Source organism: Hyperolius riggenbachi, chromosome 9, assembly GCF_040937935.1.
Source record: "Hyperolius riggenbachi isolate aHypRig1 chromosome 9, aHypRig1.pri, whole genome shotgun sequence".
Classification (NCBI taxonomy): Eukaryota; Metazoa; Chordata; class Amphibia; order Anura; family Hyperoliidae; genus Hyperolius; species Hyperolius riggenbachi.
The window spans coordinates 74,065,985-74,088,092 of record NC_090654.1 but is presented as its reverse complement, the minus strand read 5'-3'; the positions used below and the strand labels follow the sequence as shown (position 1 = coordinate 74,088,092).

Sequence of the window (22,108 nt, the reverse complement as noted above, 5' to 3'; positions counted from 1 at the left end):
GTCATCTATCCTGGCATTAATGCGCTCCGAGATCATAGTTGAGTCTATATTTCTCAAGACATTTTGAAAAGATAGGAGTGGGGTCCTCCAAGAGGCTGCAATATGAGCCTTAGTGACATTAGCAATATGTTGCGTGAGTCTATGCTCTGGTCGGGTCATATGAGAGTGTTTATGGCCTAATAGTAGGGTTCGAGAGTCCTTAGAGATAGGTCTGCTAAAGACTCTTGTGAGAAGGGTGTTAATTTTGGACCAAAGTCTATCAGCTCTAGGGCAAGTCCAGAAAATGTGGGTCATAGATCCATCTGCGTGACAGCCCCTGAAGCAAGATCTAGAGTTGCCAGGGTCAATTTGATGGAGTCGAAGAGGGGTAAAATATGTCCTATGGAGAATTCTCAGAGAGACTTCGATGTGAGTGCTATAGAGGCTACCTTTAGCTAGGGTCGTGAAGGATTCTTCCCATTCCTCATTATTTAGCTCAAAGCCCAAGTCAGTTTCCCATTTTGTTGTGAAGGGGGTTTTTTCTTCCCGGTTAGGTTGGTTTTGAATAGAGTAGAGCAGAGAAATGAGACCTTTTTGGAAGGGGTCAGATCTACATGTAACTTCAAAGTGTGTGAAGGGGTTATCTGCTTTGTAAACTGAGAAAGTACGCAGGTAGTGTAATATTTGGCAAAGCCTGAAATATTCTGAGGGTGGAATGTTGTGTTTAGAGATCAGCTGCCTGCTCGTGGGTATTTTACCGTCTACTAAAAAGTCCTGTAGGGTCTGTATATGGTGCGATATCCACCAGGTGAAGGCACTCGGATTAGTACCACTAGGGAAATCAGGATTGTGGAGAATGGAGAGAAGTGGAGGTACTAGGGTTTGGAGCTTAAGAGGGTAGCGAACTTTATTCCAGAGATGAAGAGTGTGATATGTCAAGGGGGAAATAGCCTTCAATTTTTTGTGGCCAGCATTTGAGGCCCACAAGGACCCCTTCTAAGAGTATGGGAAGATCATTTCATTTTCAATTTCTACCCAAGCAGGCATCTGATCTCCCCCATAGATTAGGGGAATTTGAGCAATTTGGGAGGCAATGAAGTATTTTAGGCAATGAAGTATTTTTTTAGGTGAGGAACGGAAAGGCCACCATCAGTCTTATGCAGAAACATACACGATTTGGGAATGCGTGGCTTTTTGTGATCCCAGATAAAAGCGAAAATTTTCTTTTGGAGTAAGATTAGGTCTCTCTGCATAAGAGGGATGGGTAATACTCTGAAGTAATAAGTTAGTTTAGGTAGGAGGGTCATCTTGACCGCAGCTATACGACCTGTCCAAGATAGCTTATAAGTATGCCAAGCGTCTAGATCTCTGAGCAAACCTGGTATGACCCGGGCATAGTTCCATTCATATAGTTTGGAATTAGAGTTGCATATGTTAACGCCCAAATATCTAAGGAAATGTGGATGGTATTGAAATTTAAATGTGGACGCAATTTGTGTAATCTCACTGTGAGAGATATTGGACGCAATTTGTGTAATCTCACTGTGAGAGATATTGGATGAGATCATTTCTGTCTTGTCCACATTTACTTTTAGGCCGGACACTGTTTCAAATTTCTTGAGGGCTTGCAGTAGGTGGGGGATAGTTGAGGAGGGATTTTGGATTGTCATTAAAATGTCATCGGCGAACATGCTAAATTTGGGTTGCAGTTTGCCCAGGTCATACCCCTGAATGGTCGGATCCATGCGCAAGTGTGAGGCCAGAGGCTCCATGGCTAGCGCGAACAGGGCTGGGGACAGGGGGCATCCCTGTCGGGTTCCTCTAAAGATGTTGATCGTTGCAGGAGACTCACATGGCAGTTTAAGAGTTGCAGAGGGTTGGGAGTATACTTGTTCGATCAAATTATGAAAAGTGCCTGAAATGCCCAGTGTTCTGACCGTCGCTAGGAGGAAGGACCAGGTGAGGCTGTCAAAGGCCTTTTCAATGTCCAGACTAAGCACAACTAGAGGTTTTTTGTGAAGATTAGCATGTTGGATTAGCAGTAGTGTACGCCTAATGTTATCAGATGCCTGACGGTTTGGTATGAACCCCACCTGGTCCCTCCCCACCAGCCCGGGCAGAAGTTTATTAAGACGGGCGGCCATAATTGCAGTTAGTATTTTATAGTCTTGATTTAGCAGTGATATGGGCCGGTAATTTTTAGCTTGTAATGAGTCTTTGCCTGGTTTGGGGATAAGAGAAATTTTAGCTTCCAGGGATTCAGGGGGGGTTTATGAGATGATTTGGCTAGGAAATTTAGTGATTTAGTTAATGGGGTTACTAATAAATCTGAATTTTTTATAGTAGGTCGAGGTGTAGCCATCCGGGCCAGGAGCTTTACCCTTCTTGAGGAATTTAATAATTTCGAATACTTCCTCTTCCGAGATTTTAGCGTTAAGGGACTTAAGAGCTTCCGTGGTCAGCCTGGGAAGGGCGCTTTGTCTTAGGTATTTTGTAGTTTCTACCAGGTGGTCACTGTCAGGAGAATTGTATAACTTAGAGTAGAAGGAATGAAAGGTTTGGTAAATTTTTGAGGGGTCACTAGAGATTTGCCCATTAGATAATTGGATCTTATGGATAGCATTAATTCTTTCCTGCTGTCTTAATTTTCTAGCTAGCCAGGCATCTGGTTTGTTTATATATTTGTAGTAGCGTGCCTTAGTCCAGGTAAGGGCTTTCTCCACGTGCCTAGAAAGAATGATATCTAGTTGAAGGCGGAGATCTGCAATCTGTTTAGAGAGAAATCTACTGGGGGACTGCTGATTTATGAGTATAAGTCTGCGGAGCCTATGTTCTAGGTTAGCTTGAGACTCAGTATTTTTACGATGCCGTGTTTTAGCTGCTTTAATTAAATGGCCCCTAATTACTGCCTTGTGGGCTAGCCAACAAGTAAGAGGAGAGATTTCATCTGAGTCATTTTCAGAGAAATAGTATTGGATCTTTTCAGCTATGTCTGATGCAACTGAGGGGTCCAATAATAAAGATTCGTCTAATCTCCAGGTGCGTTGAAGCTTCAGAGAGGAGTTCAAATCAATCCCAAGCAGCAAAATATCATGATCTGACCATGGAACGTGGATGTGTCTAAGGTACAGGAGGGCCCTGATTAGTACGGTCGAAACAATAATATGATCTATCTTGGAATAAGAACCGTGAGGTGGGGAGAAGTAAGTATAACCTCGTTTGGCAGCATAAAGCTCTCTCCAAGAGTCAGCCAGAGATGCTGCTTGAAGGGATGAGTTCAGGGAAGCCCGCTGAGATTTTGAGAGTTTATCAGGCGATTTGTTAGATTTATCAAGAGAGTCATTTAGGGTCAAGTTGAAGTCTCCACACCAAACTATTTGTGCATTAATAGACAGATCAATTTAGTTAAGGATGAGCTGGAAGGTTCTAAAAGCTGACTCAGGGGGGGGGGAGTAACTGTTAACGAGATATAATTGCTGTCCGTGGAGGGTAGCTTTTAGAATGATAAATCTGCCTTCTTGATCTATAACTGACTCTGAGATTTCAAGTGGAAGGGAATTATGAATCAGGATGGCTACACCCCGGCGTTTATAGGGGGCGTTTGACAGGTAGAATTTTGGATAATGGCGAGATAGGTATTGAGGGAAAGATGAAGCCGAGAAGTGAGTCTCCTGCAAACAAATTATGTCAGGTTTATGTTTTTGGTAGCCTAGAAACGCTTTTTTCCTCTTCTGTGGGACATTAAACCCCCTAACATTATGTGACAGAATCGTCAAAACCATTTGTAAATTGAGAGAGTAATGCTAGAGTAATGAAGTATGTATATGAGACAGCATGAGTAATAGAGCAGTTAATCCTGTTGGGATAGGAGTGCAGTAAGTTACCCTGGATTCTGGGGTATGGGGTATCTAGGGCAGCCTGTTGGGCAACAGGCCACGCTAGTATGTCACTTAGTGACATGATATAAAGCCAGAGGAGGTACATAATCCCCCTTAAGGCTTCTATAGAGGGACAACATTGCTTGACAGTCAGGAACACAGACCAACAATATAATAAACTGTGGATTTTATCGACCTCAGCAAAGGAGCCTAAGCATGGTCCAGACCCAAACCGAAAGAAAGCAGTGGTAACTGCGATATGTGCCAGGGCGGGCCCGCGCCAGGCGGAAGCCCGCAGAAGCAAGGGGGGGGGGGGGGGGTTGGGGGAGGCCAGTCCCCCCCCCCTCCTCCCCCAGGGCGTCCCCCCCGCCCGGGCCAGCCCGCCTGAATCGGGCGTATGGGTCGAGTCCCCAGCCAAGCCCCAGCAAGAGATCTAACAATTTTTAGACAAAAGTCAGAACAGTTAACATCATGAAAAGGAAACCTTAACCAAACATAGTGGAATTAGAGGAATGTGAATAAAGTCCGGGCCCACAAGTACCCATACAGTAGAAATTCTTCCTTTCGTCCCCCTAGGAGCCCAGGTCCAGGGGCCCGCCACAGGCATCACCCCAGTCCACAAACAAGCAAGGCTATAGTTCAGTGCTGTGATAACAATCATGTACAAGGCCAATGTTGCTTCCCGAGGGTAGCACAGAAGAGGGGGAGCAACCCCTGTAAGTCTCGATTGGGCCCAAAACGTGCCAGATAAAATGGCCGTGGTATAGCAGAGAATCATAGATGGGCTTAATGGCGAGAGGAGCTGCACAACTTGGGGGTTCCCAGGTTAAGATAGAGCACATTACCTTAGGAGGCATGATGGGGCTCGGGGGTGAGACAGTTGCATAGTTAGGGTCTCATCGTGGAGTGCCGCGGTGGGCCCCAGCGGGCATGTAGGGTCCGGGAGCTACAGATAGGAAATTCAAGTCTAGAGACATAAAGCAAAAGGTGACTTGTGGTGATAAGAATAATGTTTAAGACTAAAAGTTACGTGCTAGGGGACCGACGGGTCACCTCAGACCACTCTCTCCGAGGCCTGGGCCCCCGCTGCGGTAGCGAGAGATTTTCCGGAGTTTCAACTCGGATGTTAGCCTCTTCAAGCACAGACTTACCCTCCTCTAGGGTTTTAATGGAGTGAAGGCGATTCCCTAGGGTAAAGCTCAAAGCGAAGGGGAAATTCCATCGGTATCGTATTCTTTCTCGGGTTAGTGAGAGAGTGATCGGTCTCAACAGCCTTCTCCTTTGTAGGGTAACCGGGGACAGATCCGCATAGATGTGGACGGACGATAGGACCCCAAGGTAAGTCCTCCAGGTCTCTAGCAGCCGCCATGATCTGTTCCTTCATCTCCCCGTAGTGCAATTTTAAAATAACATCACGTGGGGTATTCGGGGTTTTCGGTTTGCCCAGGGCTCTGTGTATGCGATCGAGCCGCCACATCTCCGGGTCAACTTGCGGAAGGAGTGCAGAGAACAAGTTAACAGCTACTTCCCTGAGGGCCTCAAAGGATTCGGGGAGGCCGCGGATGCGAAGGTTGGATCGTCTGGCTCGATTTTCGTAATCCTCTAGCCTAGACTCCGCAGCCTCAACCCGTGATTCAAGATCAGCAATACGCCGCTTGTCATCAGAAAGAGCATCTGCCGCAGAGTCCATGCGGTTTTCAAGGACTCCCACCCTCTGGCCTACCTCGTGTAGTTGTGCCGAGATGTCCTTTACCGCTGTAGCTAGCTCCGTCTTGAGCATTTTGCCGATATCAGCCAAGAGTTCCTGCCTGTCCCAAGGGGCAGATTGCTGGGCTTCCCGAGGGGGCGTTCGTAGCGAACCATCCGTCTGGCATTGCTTAGTTTTGGTAGAAGGAGGTGAGGCATTGCGTGAGTTCGAGCCGTCCGCCATCTTGGTTGTACTCCTCGTGGAGGCCCGGGAGGAGATAGGAGCTGGAAAAGTCCCCTGGGATCGTGCTTTTTTGCCTTTTGAGGATCGGCTTCCCTTCTGTGTCATATCATACGAGCCGGGGTGCAGGTAGAGGGTCGAAGCATCCCTGTTAGCTATAGAAAAGGGTCTTTTGTTCCTGACCGCCGACGGAGCTCACTCAAGACACGTCATGCCTCGTGAGCGCCGCGCATGTGCCCCTGAAAATTACCTTTTAAGAATACAATGCTTTACAGGTGACAGTATAATCTGGGGAGCAAATCTCCAAGAGAAGAATTAAAGAAGTGCCATTTGCTTAAGATGACCACATCATTTTAGCGGGGAGGGAAACACAGGCATTGGGGGACTTCTATACAAACTGTGCCTTTATTTAAGTTTGAGAAACTGAGCAAAAAAAAAATAAAAAATTCCTACACTTTTGCATGTGACCTACCTATGGTTTTAGGTCATAATAAAGAGGACTTGACTATAGTTTTCAGTCGTGCAGATCACGTGTAGTACTGCTGCTATTAAATTCACGCTATACAGTATAGATGAGAAGGAGTATAGATATGTAACGATCGGTGTCAGCACACAGAGAGAATCTGATTATTGGTGATCTGCAGTATTTCCAAGAATACAGATATATACCTGATTATTGATGATCTGCAGAATCACCAATAATACAGATATAGTACTAACCTCTGGACACCTATATAGTGTGAGTGCTTGGTGCAACAGTAATAACTTTGAGTAAGACCACCCGAGGCGCAGGTGGTCTTTGGCAGTACAGGCGATACTGCCTTTTGGGAAACACAGCAGCCTGAGACCTCCAAAGGGGTGGAGTCCCAGGGTGAAGTTAGGAAGGACCTGCGAGTGAGTGACACCAGAAAGATGGACGTCACTAGCAGGTCTGGAGACCATCTCTGAAGGAGGGAGATAGCTTTCTGGGTCGGGCAAGCCAGGTCGGCAACACACAGACAGATAAGATACAAAGACAGAAGACTGATTCGGTATCCAAGGCAAGCAGGGTCTGGCAACAGGTAATCAGATATACGTAGGTACCGAATCGGAAAGCAGAGGGATAGTCAGGAAAGCAATAGGTCATAACAGATATCAACAATGCCTAGTCTTGGGTGTGAGGTCCGTGGTCTCTACACCCTGGAACTAGTCTGAAGTAGAAAACAATAACAGCGGTAATCTGGCTCAGTGTGAATTCCCAGGACCTCCTGGTTCTAACACACTGTTTTATCTGACTAAGGTCTGAGTGCTTTCACGTAAGGGTTCGTAACCGCAGACAACTTGTGACTGTCCAGCCGTAACTATATATAGAGTAGGGCTCTCTGGCACCACCCCTAAGTGATAGACCAATAGCCACTAGCTCTGAGGTCAGCTGACCAGCCTGGCCAGTTGATCCCGCCCCCCCCCCCCCCCCCTTGGGCGTCATAAAAGTTCTGCCTCTCAGCGTGCAACCCGCCGCACTGGATGCGGAACCAGCCTCCCCGCTATCAGTACATGCAGCGGCTTTTCCGCGTCCACTCCCAGTACCAGGGGAGTTTAAACTGGATCCATGGACATGAGGCACATGCAACAGATTTCAAGATTAGTATTTTCTTGTAACGCTTGTCACAATGCACAACAGGTTTTATCCATTTCCTGTCTGTACTTTTTGTAGTAAAAATTAAAAGTCCTGCACTGGCGGGCTTCCTTCGGTCCATTTCTGGCTCAGATGACAGTGTGATTTTATTGGTCAGACAGCTGTCCAAATGTATCCCCATCTCATTGCAAAGGAAGAGCAGGGAGTTAGCAGCAACCAGCCAGCCTTTTCCAGTGTGCATAGAGCAGACCCCGCCCACCTTCTTCATGTGCTGCTGAGAGATTAAACAGACTGAAGCCTTTCAAAATACCTCTTTTTTATGCTGCAGGCTTCTTCGTCAATATAACCCATGCTGATTTGCCGCGGGGACACAGCAGATTACACAACTTTCCAGGTAGTGGATTTTGCTGCCCAGGGAGCAGGGGTAAAACAATAGACCCTGCAAGGGATGCAGCTGCAGGGGGGCCCAGAAGCCACAGGGGGGGGGTCCTTTCCTGAGAGACTGACAATTCAGAGCAAGGGGGGGGGGGAACACACCACTGTTCTCTGCACAATTGTTCTAATGACCGCATCTGCTCAGCCACTGATAAGGAATGTACAAATAGTCTTCAAAACTTTGTATGACAGTCCCTATTCAGTGTTCCGCAGGGTCTTGTGTAAAGTGCGGTTCTACCCCCAGCCTTTCTACCCCTCCCTAAGTGCTCTTTACTGTAGTGATGCTGGAGAAGTTTGCAGAGCCAGTTCTGCTCCATCAGAGATGGAAAGAGTGAGTGTAATAGGTCTTGTCTGTTGGTTTTCTGTATGCATTTTCTGCACACCATGTGGATCTTCATATGTGAAAACATGCACGTTTTATCACAGAAGATAATGTAATTGGTAGAGAAAATATCTGCACGGGGAAAACACATTTGAGTGTGCAGTAGCCAATTGAATAACAGGACGGGGGGGGGGGGGGGGGGGCCGTCCAAAGTTTAGCAGGGGAGCCTAGCGATTTCTAGTTACGTCCCTGCAGGGGAGGCAGAGCTTAGCGCTGTAGCTCTGCCTCTAGTACAGTCAATCTGTACTGATCGCCACCTCTCCCCACCCCTCTCAGTAAAAGAAGACTAAGAGGGGCGGGGAGAGGCAGAGATCAGCGCAGATCGACACCTGTAGATGTCAATAACACTCATCCAATTTCACACACAGTGACCGCACATAGCAGGGGCTGTAGGAGAGTTGCTACCCTGATGAAGGCTCTATCCCGAAACAAGTCGATGTCGCCTCAATACTTACAATTGCACTAATCTTGATGTTGTACGTTTGCCATTCTCGGCTATGGACTATGCCTCTTGAAGGATACCTTTTATGAATATTTTGCATGATTTTTGTCTTCAATAAAGACTTCTTGCATATAAACTTGGAGTTTCTTCAATATCTTTTATACAGATCCTTGTACTGGCATAAAGAACATGGAGGCTGCCATATTGATTTTCTTTTAAACAATACCGGTTACTTGGCAGCCCTGCTGGTCTATTTGGCTGCATTAGTGTCTCAGTAACAAGCATGAAGCTAATCTTGTCAGATCTGAGAAGAAGGTCAGAAACACCTCATACTGCATGCTTGTTCAGGGTCTATGACTAAAAGTATTAGAGGCAGAAGCTTAGCAGGACAGCCAGATAACTGGTATTTCTTAAAAGGAAACAAATATGTCAGCCTCCATATACCTCTCGCTTCAGCTGTCCTTTAACAATGAAAGAAAATAGAAACAAGAGATTGCTTAGCTGCAGTGGTGGCCAAAGTGGTGGATGGAATCAGGTGATCTGCTCCTAAACATTTCCGGCTTGCATGCAAATTTCATGCCTCTTGGAAATTGGCCAATTAAAGTGGCAGAAACATTTACCCCCATTGTCCAATCCACACAGAGCGATTACATATTCCAATACCTGCACAGAAGGCGGAGCCATCATATATATTGGAGGTCTCCCTGTATGGGCTGTCTGTCCCACTCACATCATGGTGATCGCGACTTATAACCACAGGTGCCTGAAGGAAGGAAGAGGAAGGTGGGTTGTTACACTCTAGCTTGAATATTCCATTCTTGTACAGTATATTAAAATCCTTTTACACTGCGTTCATCACAATAGGTAATCACATCCCAACACAATGCAATTATATTTCTATGGTACATTTACATCGGGTGAGGCAAGGCCATCGGAAGCGTTGCGCGTCTACAGTGGCGGTGAAGCAGACTTTCAATGAACTGTATGCATCACCTTGAGACTTGGGGCCTGTTTCCACTATGCCTGAACCCAGGGCGGATCTGCAGGGTTTCCTTACAGGCGAACTGGGGCAGGATAGCGTTGCGTATACAATAGGCTGAAAAGTGCATACTCCCGTATTTTAATGCAGAAGAAGCTGTAATCATACATATGACCACACATGCCGCCTTGAGGGGGGGGGGGGGGGGGGAAGCTAAATACATTATGAAACCCAGTTATCCAGAACCCAACCAGCACAAATTGCTAGCAGTACTCACAGTGGTGACTGCCAGCTTCTTAGACTGTTGGCCCTGCTGTTCTTAAAGACTGGGTTTCATGGCTCCCCCAAGGGTAATATACTTTGAACACTGTATTAAATTTACATATAGTAACATTTTATGCATAGATAGAACAGTATAGTACTGCATTAGCTAGGCCTATTTTTAGCACCAAGTCTCAAGCAACCAAAAAGGCACACCTACCCGGCATCAGTTAATCCTTCGGTGCCGGATAATCGAGAGAGTCTGACAAACTCCTCAAATGTTAATTCACAAAACAATTTACTGTACACAAGTTTGTAATTTACCTCACTAGTCACCGAGTACCCAGCAAGCTCATGGAGAACCAGAACGCCTAGAAGTGTGCAAGTGGTTACAATGGACCAAAAAGCCCTCTTACTAAAATGCTATGGAAAAACAAAAAAATGTTTGCCGTCTAAAAACAGAAAGTTAATTCCAACAGAGAAAGAACGTGTGCATCAACCAAGTGAACCTGACAAATCTGGCTTTGCAAATTTGGCCTATTGGCTAATCACGAGACATTGCTCATGCAAAATAAGCATTTGCTTTCGCATGCCTAAATATGCAGGGTCAAAAACCAAAAACCGCAAAACAATCGCCCTGCGGGAATTAGTTCATGCTATACAGCACTATCCAGGGGCACCACGAGGAGGCTTCCCATTGCCCCCATACAACCGGGGGGCGGCGGGGGTCCCAGGCACTCTCACCGCCTGGAACCCACACAGCGGCACCCCGGAGGTGGAGGCTGGGGGGTGCAGGCGATCTCCCCAGCGTGGCCAGCGCCGGGAAGAGCCGCCCGCACACACCTCCCAAGATTAAAAAAAGGCACTTACCTCAACGTCCATTGCGTTCTGCTATATGCGCATAACCTAGGCGCGACACATAAGGGGCGGACAGGCGCAAATAGCCTGCTCCAGGGCTCTCACCTCCTAAAACAAGTCTGTCCGCCCCTTATGTGTCGCGCCCAGGTTATGCGCATATAGCAGAACGCAATGGACGTTGAGGTAAGTGCCTTTTTTTAATCTTGGGAGGTGTGTGCGGGCGGCTCTTCCCGGCGCTGGCCACGCTGGGGAGATCGCCTGCACCCCCCAGCCTCCACCTCCGGGGTGCCGCTGTGTGGGTTCCAGGCGGTGAGAGTGCCTGGGACCCCCGCCGCCCCCCGGTTGTATGGGGGCAATGGGAAGCCTCCTCGTGGCGCCCCTGGATAGTGCTGTATAGCATGAACTAATTCCCGCAGGGCGATTGTTTTGCGGTTTTTGGTTTTTGACCCTGCATATTTAGGCATGCGAAAGCAAATGCTTATTTGCATGAGCAATGTCTCGTGATTAGCCAATAGGCCAAATTTGCAAAGCCAGATTTGTCAGGTTCACTTGGTTGACGCACACATGTTCTTTCTCTGTTGGAATTAGTAAAAACAGAAAGTATTTGCAATAAATCAGGTTGGCGTGAGCTCTGAGTTTTAAGTGCTACCCATAGAGCTACTTTAATCCATGCCATGCACGGATTAAGACCAACCAGTCTGAAATAGTCTGTATGCATGTTGAATTATTGTGGCTCTGTAATATTAACAAGCTGACACATCATTGCATGCCAGCAGATCTGGAGGTGTGGCCATGGCCGGATTTCTGACAAGGCCACATAGGCCATGGCCTAGGGCACCAGATAAACAAGGGGCTGCCTGCAGACAGTGGGCATTATTTGCAGGGCATTATTTGCAAGTGTCCAAACAAATGAAAGTGATCAGGATAACTGCACTATTAGTACCAGCTGGCATTTGCCTGTGCTGTGCTACAGGCAGCTGCAGTCCGTTAACCAAACGTTTGTGAACAGTGTGTGACTAGCAAAAAGCCAGACCTTGTCCAATGACTAGCAGCTGCAGGCAGTTACAGAAGGCCGGGTCCCACGCACTTGGTGTGGGGGATTAAAGGACCAGGGGCAGCATCAGCAAATAGTACAGAATACAGAAAGCAGCCTCTCACAGTACCAATTTCTTAATTATTGATTGGCCAACCCTGTTACCCTGGAGACAGCAGTGGGTACAGGACTCACTTTTACGTGTTGCTGACCCCACCCAATGTCCAATTGTGAGCCACTTTTTACTATGTGTGTGGTGGAAGGCTACTACCACGCCCATCACCTGTAGATCGCTTGATTGACCAGTTCCCCCATGTGACGTGATTGATTCACTTCACGTTGCCATGGAGACCTCGGCATTAGCCGCAATAGTGGACACCATCGGCCCAAAGTTTTTTGAAGGTGTGTGTGTGGAGAGAGATAGGTAGGATACGGTTTCGGTTGGAGCGGCTGGTAATAGTCGGCCTTGGGCGGTAAGAAGTACAAATCCGGCCCTGGGTGTGGCTAGCTTATAGGGACAACAATGGGTGATTTGCATATTTCAGCAGTGATGTACTGGGAGACATCTGAAAGCTCACTCCAACATAAATTGTTGTAAATACTTTCTGCCTCACTAGTCAGTATTTTTTTCCCCATGCAGTAACAGCTTTAGTCAATTAACATTTCACATAATGTTTGGTAAAAATCAGCTATTTTCAATGCTTAGTGAACGGAAGCTATACACAAACTATTTTTCATTAATGAGAACAAAATGAATGTTAGGTAATCATACATTAGAGAACCCCGAAAGATTTGAAATTTAGGAAAGAATAAGGTACCCCATCACACTCCCCCTTGTGGCCAGACCATTCAACATCTTACAATCTATTTCAACCCACAGATCGTCCAATCTCGTGGATGCAATCGATGAGCTGAAACCATCGGAATTGGGCAGCAGACAGGCTAGAAGGGAGTTTGCGAGCTACAGAAGCACAAACTATACAATATTTCAGAAACCAGGCTGCCACCACCTCTGTAGAGGACAGAGGACCTACTCTGATTCTAAAAGCTGTGACTAAAAAATGGTTAGAAATTAGTTAGAATGCACTGCTCTAGTTATCAATACAATAATTCAGGGTAGCGAATCTTCAGAAAGGCTAGGATTCTTTCTGGTTGGCTGAAAACAGGTTTGTAGCCGAAGAAAAGAACCTGAGGTGGGGTTCTTCCATCGCAAACCATATACAGAGGCTGGGTCTGTCTATAGAGCCCAGCCTCTGTTGCTAGTTAGTTTCCTTCAAAGCCCCCCCTGCGCGCTGTCAGACCCCATAAAAAACACAGCCGCGCTGGCGACAGCGTCGCAGCGGGCTGTGTTTCTCTAATGTCAGTCTCCGCTCTCCCCCGCCTCCTGAATCGCCCCGGTCCCCGCCCACGTCCCTTCCCTTGCTGCTGATTGGAGGGAAGGCATCTGGGCGGGGACCGGAGCGATTCAGGAGGCGGGGGAGCGGCCGAGACTGACAGTAGTGAGGTAAACACAGCCGCATAGCGCGGCTGTGATTTAGACAGACCCAGCCTCTGTATGGATTGCGATGGAAGAACCCCGCCTCGGGTTCTCTTTAAAAAGTCTTTTAATTATAAAAGCAATATAAATAATGTATAGAGAAAGTTATTAAAATTAACAATTAGAAAGACAAGGATAACCCAGATAAGGGAAAAAAAAAAACCAAAAAAAAAAAAAACACTGATAAAGTTCGGAAGAAATACATCCTTTATGGAAACGCCAAGCACATGGAAAAAGCCCTTTGTTTCAGGGCAAAAGTCAGACAAAAATGTCAGTCAGCCTCCTGGTCCTCTGGCTGGCTCAATCAGGTGATGGTGAAGGGAGGACTGAGGTTAACCACTTCCGGATACCGGGTGGTTTTGCTGATCGGTGCTGCGTGGGCTCTCCAGCCCGCAGCACCGATCAGCTAGCAGCCAGGCCGATCAGACTTTCCCCCTGTTTTCCCCCACTAGGGGGATGTCCTGCTGGGGGGGTCTGATCGCCGCCAGCTGCTTGCGCTTGCGGGGGGGGCTCTCTTCAAAGCCCCCCTCCGCAGCGCTTCCTGGCCGCCTTCCCCTTCCCTCCCTCTACCTCCCCCTGTGAGCGGCGCAGGACGGAATTCCGTCCTGCGCCGGATAGGATAGGCTTCAGCCTATCAGGTGCCGGCGGTCCCCGGCCAATCAGAGGCCGGGGATCGCCGATCTCCGCCACGGCGCTGCTGCGCAGCAGCGCCGTATACATGTAAACACCGGGGAAGATCTTCCCCGTGTGTTTACATTTACCCTGCGAGCCACGATCGGAGGCTCGCAGGGTGTTCACGGAGACACCCTCCGTGAACTGACATGGAACGGCCGCTCATACGAGCGGCCGTTTCCATGCAATCCACTTCAGGATTCAGGGGCGTAGTTAAGCGTACGCCGAATCCTGAAGTGGTTAAATTTCAGCCTGTTCCTTTTGAATGATCCAGCTTTTAGGGCAGAATCTCAGAGTCAGCCCCTGGGCTGGACTGGGTATTATATTTTGGGCAAGAAGCTTAAAGGGACACCGAGCTCAAATAAAAAGATGTATACATACCTTGGGCTTCCTCCAGCCCCATCCGCTCCGATCGCTCCCACACTGCCCGCAGCTTCGGGAACCTGGTCACGTCACTTACCTCAAGTCGTCTCCAGTCTACGCAGGAGAAGTGCGCCCTTCTACACATCTCTCCAGCGCTGCTGTTACAATGCTGTACAGTGTGTTACAATTAGTGTTGGGCGAACAGTGTTCGCCACTGTTCGGGTTCTGCAGAACATCACCCTGTTCGGGTGATGTTCGAGTTCGGCCGAACACCTGATGGTGTTCGGCCTTTTTAGTTCGGGTGCGCCCGAACTACTCAATGCCCGCCGAACAGGGCCCTGTTCGCCCGAATACGGCCCCCCTATGGGGTCGCAGGCATAAGGGGGGGGGGGGGGGAGCATGCCCCGATCGCGGGGGGGGGGGGGGGGTCGGAAATTCCCCCCACCCCCTCCGCTAGCGCTCCCCCCTCTGCCCGCTTCCCCATAAAAAAAAAAGTTTGCGTAAAGTTAATAATACCTAGTGGTGGCTGGCTGGCTGTGGTGATGACGAGATGAGTGAGGACTGGAGGAGTCCGATCGACTAAGAGACGCGTTGAGGCCGAGCAGCGGACGGTTCAGCGGTAGTACCCTTGTGGTACTTCCGCCCTTTCTCTGACCTCACGTCCTCTACGTGATGACGCATACGAGGGTACTATTAACTTTACGCAAACTTTTTTTTATGGGGAAGCGGGCAGAGGGGGGAGCGCTAGCGGAGGGGGTGGGGGGAATTTCCGACCCCCCCCACCCCCGCGATCGGGGCATGCTCCCCCCTTATGCCTGCGACCCCATAGGGCCCCCAAAAGCGGCATGTTCGGGAGTCCCATTGACTTCTATTGAGTTCGGGCCGAACATCTGGCCCATGTTCGGCCCGAACATCCAGGTGTTCGCCCAACACTAGTTACAATTCCAAAAGCAGGTAAAGAGACTTCTCTGCCTTCTAATTACAGACCATTATCGCTGCTAAATATGGACATAAAGCTATAGGCTAGAATCCTAGCTAAAAGATTGGAAAATAATATTACTGTATTTAGTTAACAAAAACCAGGTGGGATTTGTAAAGGGAGGACAGGCTTCAGATACAAGGAGATTTATTAATCTTAGTCAGTGTGCTGAAAAATCGAAGGTACCTTCTCTGCTCCTTGCCCTGGACGCAGAGAAGGCATTTGACAGGATACATTGGGGCTACTTGGAACATACACTTAATCTTTTTGGTCTGTCTGAACCCCTTTTGCAAAGCAATAATGGCTTTGTATTCAAACCCTACAGCTACAGTGTACTGAACGGGCATGACCTCTGAACTCTCATATTACAACGATACAAGGCAGGGGTGTCTCCTCTCCCCACTTTTATTTGATTTATTAATGGAACCCCTTGCAGAAGCGCTTCGGTCAAACACTAAGATTGCCGGCATCCCTCATTAAGGCTTCTTGCACACCAAGACGTTGCATTAGGTGCCACGTTAAGGTCGCATAACGTGCACCTAACACAACGTATGGTGCTGCAAGAGCCGACGGTAGAGTGAGCCGCGTTAGGCGGCTCGAGTCCTATAATGTCTCCCAGAGTGGCGCTGATTGGCCAGCGGGACCACGTGATGCGGAGCGAGACACTCCGCATCACGTGGTCCCGCCGGCCAATCAGCGCCCGCCAGTGCAGTGAATATTAAGTAGCCATGTGCGCGGCTACTGTAGCTGGCTCTCCCCGCCTCCCACTGCGCATGTGCAAACAGTCTAACGCGGCTATAGCCGCTCCAACGCCGTAGCATGCTGCACTTTGCACAGAATGTGCAGCGTTACATGTAACGCAACGTGGGCTGTGTGAACAGCCCACTTGTGTTACATTGCTGTGCGTTGGGGGAGCGTTACAGGCGCACTAACGTGCGCCTGTAACGTCTTGGTGTGTAAGCAGCCTTAAAGAGAAGCTAAAAGATTTTATACATACCTGGGGCTTCCTCCAGTCCCATAAACCTGGATCGCTCCCACGGCGCCGTCCTCCGCTTCCTGGATCCGTCGGTACCGGGTCCTGTACTTTCAGCCAGTCGGCGGAAGCACGCGGCCAATTGTCCGCATCACAGAGGCTCCCAGCATACCCTTACACGTGCGGCTGCATACTGCACAGCCGCATGCGTAAGGATATGGAGGGAGCCCCTGATCATGCAAACAATTGGCCGCGTCCGCGGGAAGTGACGGGGCTCGGTACCGGCGGATCCAGGAAGCGGAGGATTGCAGCGTGGGAGCGATCCAGGCTTATGGGGCTGGAGGAAGCCCCAGGTATGTATGAAATCTTTCTTTTTTTAAGTCTCCTTCCTCTCTGGTTCCCTTTAAGTACATCCCATGTTACTGGCCTCTATGCAGATGACATAGCATTGACAAATGTACAAAAGTCACTGGAAGAAACACAAAGTATTTGTCCACTTTAGCGATATTTCCTACTACAAAAGGTAAATTATTCAAAATCACAAATCATGGGCACAGGGGCGTAACAATAGACCCTGCAAGGGAAGCATCCGCAGGGGGGCCCAGAAGCCACAGGGGGCCCATGAGGGGAAAGTTTGAGAGACTGACAACTAAGGGCATGGAGAGAAAAAAAACATTGTTATATTGACTGCATGTGTCCACAACACAGATAAGGAATTATACACCCTTTGGAATTTGTACACTGTCCCTGCTCCTTAGTGTTTGTAAAAAACATCTGTCTCTCACTGCTGCAAAGTTCTGATGACTTCATGTACAACATTACAAACAAAGGAGTCACATTTTGAAAAAAAAGTTGTTGACTGTCCCTTATTCAGCAATCACTCTAAAGAGATTCCTAGATTCTTATCACACACAGGCTAATGACCTTATGGTGTCTGATTACTTTTACAACACAATAGAGTGGGTAATACTGATGTCTGACTGTTGCTGCCTCATTGAGAGCTTGTTGTCTCATACTGTTATTACAGGATCTTGGACTCAGTATCAGTGACATTCTGAATGTTTTGCCAAAGTTAGTGAATACTATATCTTATGTTCAGCATGTCATTGTTCCTCCATATAGCATGTGCTCTCGTGTAGTAAAGTAATACGCCTGTGTGTTTATGTATGTATGTTCTGGGAGCAGAGCTGCAATGAGGGACTTGTTGGCTGAAGGGGCTGGAGGAAGCCCCGGGTAAGTAGATCCGGGGGTAGCATAGATTGCCAGAGTTTTCCTTTAAGTCTAAGTGGTCTTATCTGCATGGGGAAAACACATTGGTCCTCAGTTTTCCTGTGCAGAAAGCGAGGGACCCCATCCAAAGTTTTCCAAGGGGGGGCATCCAAAGTGTTGCAGGGGGGCCCAGTGATGTCTAGTTACGCCACTGCATGGGCATTCATATTCCCAATCAAATACAACTAGGACTACAAAGTAGATTCCCATCCACCTGGGTTCAACACTCAATTATTTGGGTATTAAATGGACTTCTCCTAGTTCCCTATTATACTCAGAAAATGATCTACCACTTTTGAAACAGATAGAAAATATCACAAAAGACTATATAGTCAGTATTGGTCAGGCAAATTCGCTTTAGTTAGAATGATGCTCCTTCCTATTATCCTATATGCATTTAGAACTGTAACTATTAGTGTCCCTAAATCCTTCTTCCTGAGATTACATTCCATAATAAAAAAAAAAAAAAAAAAAAAAAAGGGTATTTGGGCGAACAAACAACCTAGAATACATTTCAAAACACTAACAACCAACATCCCTTTGGGAGGAATGGGTCTACCAGACTTTTACCTTTAGATTGTAAGTTCGCAAGGGCAGGGCTCTCATCCTTTTGTGTCATGGAATGTTATCAATTTAATTGCTTGCACACTGTTAGACATTCATACATTTTAATCATGTTAAATTTGCTATTGTAATCACGGAATATGTTGGCGCTTTATAAATAAATAATACAAATAATACTATTTAGCAACTACTCTAGAACAATCCAGGGACTTCTTTGTAAAACCAAGAGACACCCATTGGACATTCAATTCACTTTATTGTCATTGTGTAACACAACGAAATTACTTTTCATAACAACCCCACGGTGCATAATAGTGATAGTAACAAGGAAGAGAAGAAATTATACAAGTATGCCAGGTATTACAGATGTTTAAACAATTTGTACACAGTGTTAATTATTTCAGAGAGGATTCAGAGTTTATCAAGTTTATGGCGGATGGGAAAAAGCTGTCTGAGGCCTGGAACCCACTGAAAACCGCAAACGCAAAACGCAACCGCTAGCGTTTTGTCTGAGCGGTTTGCGAACGGATTTATGCGCGTTTTTGGTCGTGTTTTGCAACATTGTATTTCTTTCCCCAGCAGGTGCCTAGCGTTTTGCGTTTTTATCCTGATTGGTCCTGTGAATTATTTTTAATTTTGTTACAGTGTGCTGAACCGCAAAACGCTAGCAAAACCGCTCAGTTTAATTTTTGCTGAGCGTTTCCGCTAGCGGTTCAATACTTTACATTGAAGCGCTAACGCTCCCAAAATGCTGCACGTCCTGCGTTTGCGTTTCTGAGAAACGCAAACGCTCCTGTGGAAGTTGCCCCATCCATTAACATTAGCCCAGCGTTTTGGCAAACTGCTAGCGTATCGCAGTGCTGCCAAAAGCGCTCCTGTGGGTTCCAGCCCTTTCAGTCTGTTTGTGTGTGCGTGCGGGTTGATCTAAAACGTTTACCTGATGGAAGGAGCTCAAACAAGGCATTTCCAGGGTGAGTGTTGTCTTTGATAATGTTCTTGGCCCTTCTCAAGCTGTGAGTATTATACAAAAGTTCCAGTGATGGTAGTTCAGTGCCAATAATGGCTTCTGCTGTTTTAACAACTCGCTGCAGGGCTTCTCTAGTAGCCTTCGTGCAGCTGTTGTACCAGGCCGTCATGCAATTGGTCAGAACGCTTTCTATAGTGCATCTGTAGAAATTAACCAGCAGCTTCTGTGGGAGGTTAGCGCTCCTTAGTTTTCTCAGAAAGTAGGGACGTTGTTGTGCTTTGCCAGTTAGAGCTAAAGCATTGTCAGCCCAGGACAGGTTCTCAGCGATGGTGACTCCCAAAAATTTGAAGCTGGAAACTCTCTCCACAGCCTCTGCATTGATCATTAGCGGTAGGTGAGTAGCCTTTTTGGTGGTCCTAAAGTCCAGAATAATTTATTTGGTCTTCTTCGTATTTAATAACAGGTTGTTAATGTCGCACCATGCAGTCAGGTTCCTAACTTCTTCTCTGTATGCAGCTTCCTCATTGTCTGATATAAGCCCAATGACAGTCGTATCATCTGCAAACTTAACAATTACGTTTGAGGTATGGATAGGCTGGCAGTCATGGGTGAAAAGTGCATAGAGGAGAGGGCTTAATACACAGCCCTGTGGCACGCCAGTGCTCAGGGTAAGGGTGGAGGATGTCTGTTTTCCTAGTCTGACAGTTTGAGGGCGATTAGTAAGGAAGTCCAATAACCAAGTACATATGGAGGGAGCAAGACCTAGTGCATGGAGTTTGTTGGTCAGCTGGCTAGGTACAATGGTGTTAAATGCTGAGCTGTAGTCAACAAAGAGCATCCTAACATAGGAGTTGGGCTTTTCCAGGTGTGAGAGGGCAGCATGGAGAGCTACACAGATGGCATCCTCAGTCGATCTATTTGTTCGGTAAGCAAACTGGTGTTGATCTAGATTTGCTGGGATGGAGGCCTTGATGTGTGTGGCTACCAGTCGTTCAAAGCACTTGGCGATGACAGGGGTTAGAGCAACTGGTCGATAATCATTAAGACAGGTTATCCTAGGATTTTTTGGGACTGGCACAATGGTTGTAGATTTAAGGCATGATGGGACTACACCCAAGAACAGAGAGAGGTTGAATATTTGTGTAAAAACTTTCGCTAGTTGACCAGCACAGGCCTGGAGCACACGTCCTTGCACACCATCAGGACCTGCAGCTTTCCTGGTGTTGATATTTGTGAGTGCTTGCTGCACTTCATGTATGTGAAGGATTAATGGCTGTGATTCTGTAGTGGGCCCAAAGTTGACTGGAGGCCGATTGTTGTCTTTTTCAAATCTAGCAAAGAAGTTGTTAAGTTCCTAAGTTCCTCTGCTATCCTGGGGATGTTATTGTCTAGTGTATATTGAGTGCTATTCTTCTTTTTGTAATCTGAATAGTTGAATGCTTTGCCACATCCTCTTTGGGTTTGAGTCATTTTCAAAGTTTTCCTCAATCCTTTATTTGTATTTAAGTTTTGCATTTCGTATGCCTTTTTTCAGACTTGCTCTGGCTGAAGAATTTGCATCTTTGTCCTGTATTTTAAAAGCTTTGTTTCTATTCTTTAGAAGTCCCTTGAGTTCTTTTGTTATCCATGGTTTATGATTTTGGTAAACTGTAATTCTTTTGTTGACAGTGATGGTGTCCACACAGAAATTAACATATGACAATACAGAGGAAGTACTCGTCTCCAGGTCTGTTTCATGAAAGAAAATATCCCAATCCGTATTTTCGAAGCAATCTTGGAGCTGAGAGACGGCAGTCTCAGGCCAGACTTTAACAGACTTGCTAATTGGTTTAGCAGTGTTGATAATGGCTTTGTATGCGGGAATAAGAAACAAAGATAGATGGTCAGACTGTCCCAGTGGGGGGCGTGGGGTGATCTTATAGGCACTTTTTATGTTTGTACAGACATGATCCAAGGTGTTTTCTCCTCTGGTTTTACAGTCCACATGCTGATAAAATCTGGGAAATGCCTTCTTAAGATTTGCTTGGTTAAAATCTCCAGCAATGATGAAAATTGCATCAGGGTGTAAGTTCTGTTGCTTACTAATGACATCAAACAGTTGTTCATTTGCTGACTTAGTATTGGCATGAGGTGGAATGTACACTGCCATAATTATAATAACTGTATGTTCCCTGGGTAGGTAAAACGGTCGACATCTCAGCATTAGATATTCCACATCAGGTGAACAAGACTACTTGATTATGGTTACGTTAGTGCACCAAGCATTATTGATATAAACACATAGACCTCCACCTGTTTTCTTGCCAGAATCATGCGTTCGATCAGCACGGTGAAGCGTGTGACCTGCAAGCTCAACTGCAGCGTCTGGTATGGAGGGGTCCAGCCATGTCTCCGAAAAAAAATCAAAAGGTAACAGTCTCTCATAGTTTTATACGTGGAGATATCCAGTCGGAGCTCATCCATTTTATTTGCGAGGGATCTCACATTTGCAAGAAGTGCGCTAGGAAGAGGGGTTTTATGTGGAGTAGCTCTCAGTCTAGTTAGCAGTCCTGATCGCTTACCTCTCTTTTGTTTCCTCTTGCTTCGCTTTCTGCCCAGTCTATTTCCGAGGTTAGCAGTGGTTAACGAAAGACCCGGTGATCTAAGAATCTCCTGCGGTATTGATTCCGTGTTAAAGTAATCTCCTGTGCTGCTTGATCCAAACTGTAGAAGCTCCTGGCGATTGTAGTGGATGCTTGCCTTTGCTTGTGAGGCGGTGAAGGTCAGTAGGAAGAAAATTAATAGAAGAGAGCACCAATGTGGGTAGCATGAAGCCGCTGTGTCTGTGCGCGCCGCCATCGTACTTGGTCTGGGCTGCAGATGATGGTTCTTGTGCTGCAGATGATGGTTTGTGCTGCAGATGATGCTGATCTCCAGAAGGGAGAGAGAGCAGAGAGATGTTACCTGCTTCACAGCCAGAGAACATTAATAAAAAGCAAAGTTAAAAAATAAAAAA

At 47.0% G+C, this 22,108-nt stretch overlaps 1 protein-coding gene across 1 annotated transcript in view; it reads right to left on the bottom strand.

Moving 5' to 3' along the window:
- Positions 1–22,108, bottom strand: part of UROC1 (urocanate hydratase 1) — a 77,488-nt gene that overhangs the window by 5,328 nt on the left and 50,052 nt on the right. The window contains exon 17 of the mRNA XM_068253073.1: positions 9,322–9,421. Coding sequence (XP_068109174.1) covers positions 9,322–9,421 — 100 coding nt within the window. The remainder of the gene's footprint in view (positions 1–9,321; positions 9,422–22,108) is intronic.